The sequence below is a fragment of the Cryptomeria japonica genome, chromosome 8 (genome assembly GCF_030272615.1).
Source record: "Cryptomeria japonica chromosome 8, Sugi_1.0, whole genome shotgun sequence".
NCBI lineage: Eukaryota > Viridiplantae > Streptophyta > Pinopsida > Cupressales > Cupressaceae > Cryptomeria > Cryptomeria japonica.
The window spans coordinates 605,625,787-605,634,652 of NC_081412.1; the positions used below are offsets into that span (position 1 = coordinate 605,625,787).

At 36.4% G+C, this 8,866-nt stretch overlaps 1 protein-coding gene across 1 annotated transcript; it reads right to left on the reverse strand.

Moving 5' to 3' along the window:
• Positions 1–5,824: 5,824 nt before the first annotated feature.
• LOC131857288 (uncharacterized) lies at positions 5,825–6,905 on the reverse strand. Its single transcript, XM_059209562.1, has 5 exons — positions 6,801–6,905; positions 6,622–6,699; positions 6,434–6,502; positions 6,061–6,150; positions 5,825–5,955 (listed from the first exon to the last, which is right to left on the reverse strand). The coding sequence occupies exons 1-5, from the start codon at positions 6,903–6,905 to the stop codon at positions 5,893–5,895; spliced, it is 405 nt and encodes a 134-aa protein (XP_059065545.1). The 3' UTR covers positions 5,825–5,892.
• Between the last annotated feature and the right edge of the window lie 1,961 nt (positions 6,906–8,866).

Consider the following 8,866-nt stretch of genomic DNA (forward strand, 5'->3'; position numbering starts at 1 on the left):
ATGCCCTAGAGATGATGGTTGCTATTTCTATAGAAATTATTGTTTGAATGAGAAGTGCTCAGAATGTGGTGGGTTGTCAAAGTTTGTTTCATGTTTTCATGAGGGCAGCGAACACGAGTTTGGAAATAATTATGTTGAGAAAAAAATATACAAGATAGTGAAATATACTGTGAAGAGTGGAGGTGAAGATTCTAGATGGGAATTAGTCTCAAGAGAAGTGAGTATTGCTGATTTTATTTTGGATTTTAAGGAAAATATTTTCTACAAGTATGCAAGGCACACCCATAGGTCTTAGTGGTTGGAACAACAATTCAGGATGTGTAAGAACTCTTTCCTAATTGGCACTATTGTATCGGTGGTTGATTTTGCAGAGAACTATACATTGCAACCACAGAATGAGGTACAGTCTCAGTACTACAATTCAGTCCAGATTGCTATTTTTGTTCACATTACATATAGACATGCTCCTGATAGTACAGAAGAGGATAGGAAGATAATCAGGGAGTATCATTTTTATATGAGCGATGATAGATCACACTCCTTCAAGTATGTGCAACATGCTTTCGAGAATTTTTTTGAGTTCTTGCATGAGAAAGATATTGCAGTTGACCGACATATAATATGGTCAGTTAACTGTATGGGTCAATTCAAGAATGCGTGTATGTTTTATTGGTTGAGTAGAATGCATGTGGAGAGGCGTATACCTCATATTTGGTGTTTTTTTGAGGCAGGGCATGGGAAGGGAGAGCATGATGGAGCAGGTGCATGTTTGAAGAGAGCTCTAGTTAAGGAGCAATTGAGGATTTCAGGTGCAAATTTCTCTAATGCATGTTCTATTGTTGATTGGTGAAGTTTAGCATTGTCACATGGATGTACTCTTGATTCAGCAGTAAGCAGATTCTTTTGGTTGGTTGAGGAGGGAACAGTGGGAGATAGATTGGATTGTCCAACAATTAAGGATTCTTCAAAGATGCATTCATTTCTTAGCTCAGATGCAAGTACATAGACCATTTGGACATGAGCGTTGGCTTGTTTTTGTCAGAGTTGTCTTTGGTGTGATTGGGATCAGTGTGAGTCAAGTGAGTGGGTTGATATGTGGGTTCCCCACTATCTAACTCCTTTATCTCAAACAATATCCTTGTCAAATGATGACATGGAAAGTTCACTTGAGTATGATCGTCTATTAGATCTTGTACAACCAGGACATGTTTTTGCAGTTGTTGCACCACAAGGGAATGAAGAGAGATCAAAATATTGGTTGGCACGATGTGTATAGGGAAAACAAAAGCTAACACAACCAGTGACAGATGATGATGGGTTCACATATCCTACAGGTTCAGTTGTTGTTGTGGGAACTTGGTTGTGAACATACATGATTAGAAAGAATGGCATACCTGCATTTGAAGACTATGAGAGACACAAAACCATTATAATGTATTCACACTTTATTATAGCTACAAATGTCAAGTTGTTGAAGCATCAAGCAAAACTGAAGACCAAAGAGCTATGGACATTGACTACTACTGATCATGAAGCAATACTTGATACTCTTAAACAAAGAGATGACCCTTCAGGCACACTTGAGTAGTAGGTCTTTAATGGTGCCTTATTTTTTTATCATGCATTTCATTTCAAACAATGATCATTAAACCTTAATGTTCAAGTTTGTTACGTGTATATTAAGGATGTGTTCAAAATGCAGGTCTATTGATGAATGTTTTTTTTTGGCAACACGGTTTTTGCATGCACATAGCGAGTACACTCGATATAATTGGAAGGGACGTATTTTTGCAACATGACTTATTATCATGCATTCGATGAGCTTTACAATTTTTGTTATTAGAGAACACTATTTGATAATTTTTTATGATATAATTATCGCATAACCTTTATGCTCATGAAGGTATTTTTTGATGATATACAACAGTATCACATTATGATTTTTGCGTCAACATAGTGGGTTCTATTGATATAATTCGAAGGGACATATTTTTATGGTATATGATCCCACCTTTTCATTTATTATCATGCATTTCAGTTGAAGTGATTATCATAAATCCGTTATGTTCATCCATGCATTTTATGTGTAGACTAACAATTCTTAAAAATACAAGTTCATGCTAGATCATTCATTGTTGACGAGACCCTCTCTTGGTGACGGTACATATTCCTTTGTGCATTAATGAGATTAAATTGTGGGTCTTGTTGTATTTATTATCATGAAGATGATTCAAATGCATGTGGCCAGGACACATCTGCAGTGGATCAAATTGTCATGACAGATGATCTATTGAATCAAACATTTGACATTGATAGTCAGGTAAATAGGTTAATGTTGGGCCTTCAACATCAACACCTACTAGTCAAAGTGGTCATCAAACTTTCACTCAGGTAACCTTGTCTATTTTTATTCATTAATGGTTTATAAAATAAAGTCAGTTAGATTTTGGCAATTGAATAACATTGTTTCATTTTCAGATGCTGACATCAGATGCACCTAATATTCTCTCCTCAATGGAGCATGGTGTTCTCTAGCAGTAGCATCTTTGATGATTTTGATAGTAGTATGAGTCAGATTAATAAATTTCTAATTTGATGCTTCCCACAGGGCTTTGCAACTTCAGATTGTGAGTGTGCCCCTGTTACAAATGAATTGTACTTTAATTGACATATAAAAATATCCAAGTGGTGGTTGGCATGAGCTTGAATATGGTAAGTTATATGCATCTTGAAGTTGAATATCATATGTTGTATACATCTTGAAGTTGAACTTTGATTAGACTTTGTCAGCATTTGATGAATCATAAATGTCATTTTATTATTAATCTTATGAGTGTGAGGTGTAGGAATAAATATCAATTACTTTGAAATTCATGGATGGTTGTCCTCATATGATAACCACTAGATGGTTGTGCCTTATGAAGAAAAGCTAAACAGATAATAACTAATTGAGAACATCAATTCAAATCCATAATCTAGAGGATACTAATAACAGATCTTTGTATATTTATTTTTTCTAATAATGAAACAGGTACAACTGTATTGAGATAAAATGAAGCTTTTCTCTCATATGAAGATGTCACATTGGCAAATTGGTATTTATTATAATACACAAGACATAAGTAAAATCAAAATGCTCTTAGGGTACAATTTTGGACTTGAACCATATTGCATAAATCTCAAGGCTTCAACTTGATTATCATTAAAGGTTTCTGATTGTTTACAAAATATCCCTTCATATCCCTTCATGGATATCACAAGCATAGGGTATGACCCTGAGCATCGGATCGAGTGGGGGGGGGGGGGGAAAGCAGGAGCATGCGTAGGGTAATTATGCCTAACTAGACATGTTGGAGCCGACGGTTCGTCATCGCGACGAGTTGAACGAGAAATTGACCAGGCGACAACATTCCATTGAGTGAGACTGACGATTTTTTTGCCAACCAAAAAATTGCTGCCCTAATAAAACCATAGGGCAACTTGAAATACAGAGATAAGCTTTTGTAGGGACCCCTCTCGTGGCCCTGTAGGTTCAAATGGATCGTTCGCAGGTGCCACAGATTCCGAGTTAGGGCCTGTCAAAGTTTGACAATTTTGAGCACTTAGGGCGCTCAAGGGACGACGCCGGTAGGGTATGACCCCGAGCGTTCGATCGAGTGGGGGGGAAAAATAGGAGCATGCATAGGTTAATTATGCCTAAATGGACATGTTAGAGCCGACGGTTTGTCATTGCGATGAGCTGAACGAGAAATCAACCAGGCAACAACATTCCATTGAGTGAGACTGACAATTTTTTCGCCAACCAAAAAATTGCTGCCCTAATAAAACCGTAGGGCAACTTGAAATACCGAGATAGGATTTTGTAGGGACCCCTCTCGTGGCCCCATAGGTTCAAACAGATCATTCGTAGGTACCACAGATTCTGAGTTAGGGCCCATCAAAGTTTGACAATTTTGAGCACTTAGGGCGCTCAAGGGACGACGTCGGTAGGGTATGACCCCGAGTGTTCGATCGAGTGGGGGGGAAAATAGGAGCATGCGTATGGTAATTATGCCTAACTAGACATGTCAGAGCTGACGGTTCATCATCATGACGAGCTGAACGAGAAATCGACTAGGCGACAACATTCCATTGAGTGAGACTGATGATTTTTTTGCCAACCAAAAAATTGCTGCCCTAATAAAACCGTAGGGCAAATTGAAATACCGAGATAGGATTTTGTAGGGACCCCTCTCGTGGCCCTATAGGTTTAAATGGATCATTCGCAGGTGCCACAAATTCTGAGTTAGGGCCCATCAAAGTTTGACAATTTTGAACACTTAGGGCGCTCAAGGGACGACGCCAGTAAGGTATGACCCCGAGCGTTTGATCAAGTGGGGGGGAAAAATAGGAGCATGCGTAGGGTAATTATGCCTAACTAGACATGTCAGAGCCAACGGTTCGTCATCGTGACGAGCTGAATGAGAAATCGACCAGGCAACAACATTCCATTGAGTGAGACTGATGATTTTTTCGCCAACCAAAAAATTGCTGCCCTAATAAAATCGTAGGGCAACTTGAAATACTGAGATAGGCTTTTGTAGGGACCCCTCTCATGGCCTCATAGGTTCAAACAGATCATTCACAAGTGCCACAAATTCTGAGTTAAGGCCCATCAAAGTTTGACAATTTTGAGCACTTAGGGCACTCAAGGGACGACGCCGGTAGTGTATGACCCCGAGAGTTTGATCGAGTGGGGGGGAAAAATAGGAGCATGTGTAGGTTAATTATGCCTAAATGGACATGTTAGAGCCGATGGTTCATCATCGTGACGAGCTGAACGAGAAATTGACCAGGCGACAACATTTCATTGAGGGAGATTGACGATTTTTTTGCCAACCGAAAAATTGCTTCCCTAATAAAACCGTAGGGAAACTTGAAATACTGAGATAGGATTTTGTAGGGACCCCTCTCATGGCCCGTAGGTTCAAACAGATCATTTGCAGGTGTCACAGATTCCGAGTTAGGGCCCGTCAAAGTTTGACAATTTTGAGCACTTAGGGCACTCAAGGGACGACACTGGTAGGGTATGACCTCGAGCGTTCAATCAAGTGGGGGGGAAAATAGGAGCATGCGTAGGGTAATTATGCCTAATTGGACATTTCAGAGCTGACCGTTCGTCATTGTGATGAGCTGAATGAGAAATTGGCCACGCGACAACATTCCATTGAGTGAGACTGACGATTTTTTGCCAACCGAAAAATTGCTGCCCTAATAAAATCGTAGGGAAACTTGAAAAACCGAGATAGTCTTTTGTAGGGACCCCTCTCATGGCCCTATAGGTTCAAATGGATCATTCGCAGGTGCCACATATTCTGAGTTAGGGCCCATCAAAGTTTGACAATTTTGAGCACTTAGGGTGCTCAAGGGACCATGCCGGTAGGGTATGACCTCGAGCGTTCGATCGAGTGGGGGGGCAAAATAGGAGCATGTGTAGGGTATTGTTCATTAAATGAATTATATTGTTTATGAATTTTATTGTTCATTGAATGAATTTTATTGTATTGCTGATTAAATGAATTGTATTGTTCATTATAAAAACAACACTTACGATGAAATGAAATGAATTGTATTGTTCATTAAATAGCCATTATTAACCATTGTTAATTATTGGAATGAAGATTAAAGATTTCCATGATAACACCACACACAGATGAGCAACAATTTATATGATCGAATATCAACTTTTGTATATATAAAAATGTCAAATGATTACAAATGTATGTCCATACACAAATATGGCATAAACACCAACTGAAACAAAATGTATGTCTAAATACGTGAATGTATGTCCATATACAAAATATACATGCCAAATAGACATGTAAGCATCCCAAAACTATCTATAACATCCTAAGTTGCTGATGGATCATCAAAATCGATCCTCTTCACCGCACTGCTCGGCTCTGAAGGATCCTGCACAAGAAAAACAAACCACGATTAATATTAGTTATATTATATAATTCACATTCAAAAAGTTAACATAAAATTGAACTATTTAATTGAACTATTCATATTTACCTCATCTCCACGTTTTCTCTTCAGCTTTGCAGGACTCTTGATGTATGTCTTCGGTAGAGGAGGTATGTTTTGAATATTTTCATAAACAACCTACATATGTTTAGAAACATGACATTGATACAAGTTAGCATAGAATTGTCACTGATAATAACAAATTATATCTACTAATCAAAAAATAAAATAAACACACATCTACTCGAGGCATCTCTTCTTCTTCTTCAAGCATACTGGGTGTAGTCATCAAGGATGTGAAGCCAAGGATTCTCTGTATATATACACAACAAGTATATGAAACTATCAATCTATGTCTAGACATGTATAATCACTATAAGTTATTTAAACTATTCATTCAATCATATTTGCATTCAATTACCTTTCCCTTGTCTCCAATTGCACTACCAGATCCTAGATCACAATGCACCGCACTCGTGCTGCTTGTGCCCTACAAGAGTAAAATAAGATATACATGCAAGTTACTACATAATCTAATTAATACAAATATAAATGATGAGCATGTATGTACAATAAAATACAAACGACTAGGTGCAATAATATATGTACCATCAAGCTATCGAGGCCAAATGAAATGGCCGACAAGGTGCCCTCCTGAATCTGTCTCAACTCATCCTCGGTCATCAACTTTTAAATAGACCATGTAAATAAAAATTAGTACTTAATATTATCTAATTTATAAATATTTAATTAAAATATAACATGAACTGTGAAAACACAAATCTTACCAATACATCATCAATGTATGATGACGGTGCCTCCTCGCCTCTAGCATGTGAGGACTCCCCAGGGTATCCTCCAGTCTGTGTAATAACCTCTGGTGCATCATGCATCTCATGCACCTCATAATCTGCATTGTCCACAGCAGGATCAACGATCTATCCAACTGGAGCCAAGCATACATGCCCACACATGACACAACTATGTGGCACGCATATGTGTGGAGCCGAGGATGATGTGTTAGCACCACCTAATGCACCACTACCATCAAAAGTAGGCTGAGCTATTGACGCAGCCTGAGAAACCAAAAGGCTACTCAAAGAGTGAATAGCCGATATGGTCCGTGAAGCCGCCTCACAAATGATATCAAGATGTTGAACTGTAGGTGGGGGATCAATAGGAGGAGGGGGGACATATGGGCCCTGGACTACTCTGACTGCCCCAGGTCTATTTTGGGGCATACCTAAACCTACACCCTGGAAAGGTTGGATGTCAAAGTAGTTCACATGTTTCTGTAAAACAAACTCAGCATACAATTTTTTTATGAAATAGAAGAGGATATCAAGATTGTTGTTAGGTGGTTTGTCGAAAACCATCCACCAACGATCCCAAAAGTTTTTCACAATCCCATCATTTATGCACCATTTGATAGAAAGTTTTTTTTTTTGGGATCTACAGGCTAACCAATACGGGGATTGACAAACAATGAGGCAATTTCAGCTTTGGATATCTCAAGATCCTTGATATCCTTATATGACAAGCCATCTGCATATTTTTCCTTCATAGAATCTCGCCACAAAAGGGTGGCATCATGCTCCTTAGTCATGGCTTCCATACTTTTTACGATCGACGTGAGAGGATCAAACAATGGGTTTAGATGAGGGATCCTACGATATACTTCTGCAATCCCCCTCAATTCATTCAAATTTTGTGCAATCAAATCTTGAATTGAGGGGGGGTTTGGCAAATGAGGGTTTGGTTGTTGCAGTTGTGGTTGGTCAGTGTTTTCATTGTTATCTCCCATTTTTAACCTAATTGAATGTAAACAATTAAATTTAGTTAACAAATTTAAACAATTAGGTATTTGATTTAAAAAAAACCTAGTTTCCATGAAAAAAAAAACCATATTTCTAGTGAAAAATCAAATAAACATTCACAAAAAATACAAAAAATGAATGAAAATGATTCAAAACGACAAATTTCTTACCTCTAAATCAATTTTTTAGCAATTTTTTGTCAAAAAACCAGATATCGAATGGAGCAGATATCGGATTTTGACAAATTCGCGCGACCCATGAGTTAAAAATGACTCACAAGACTGTCACTGTCTAAATATAAAAGTCTCAGAAAATCAGATATCCGATTTCAACACTTAAATTATTTTTAAATAACATATATAATATAATAATATATTATATAATATAATAATATATTATTATATTATATAATACGTATTGTATTATATTATATATATTATAATATAATATAATATAATATTATATTATATTATATTATATTATATTATATTATATTATATTATATTATATTATATTATATATAACATAATATAATATTATATTATATATAATATAATACAATATTATATAATATATAATATAATATAATATTATATTATATAATATAATATTATGTTATATTATATTATAATATAATATAATATAATATTATATTATTGTATTATATAATATAATATAACATAATATTATATTATATAATATAATATTATATTATATTATATATAATATAATACGTATTATATAATACGTAACATATAATACGTAACATATAATATATATTTTAAATTAAAATTACAAATAAAAATTGGATATCCGATAAAATCGGATATCCGATTTTATCCGATATCCGATTTGCATAGGTAATTACCAGGCCAAGGTGTAATGACACCCAGGCCAAGCAAAAAGTCAACACGGATTTTTGCATTTTTAGGCGAGTGAGGAAGGCTATTTTTTTCACATCGCCACTTTTTGGCCCCCCTTGATCCTGCACTAACCCATAAATTGGGATTATTCTTCTATTCAACCCAATCCTCTTT

Excerpts from the sequence above, each read along its gene's own strand:
- LOC131857288 (XM_059209562.1), bottom strand. The coding sequence starts at position 6,905 with ATGCATGATGCACCAGAGGTTATTACACAGACTGGAGGATACCCTGGG. Across the intron at positions 6,503-6,621 it reads TTGGCCTCGATAGCTTGATG|GGCACAAGCAGCACGAGTGC; the intron begins GTACATATATTA and ends TTACTCTTGTAG. Across the intron at positions 6,151-6,433 it reads CAATTGGAGACAAGGGAAAG|GTTGTTTATGAAAATATTCA; the intron begins GTAATTGAATGC and ends AAACATATGTAG.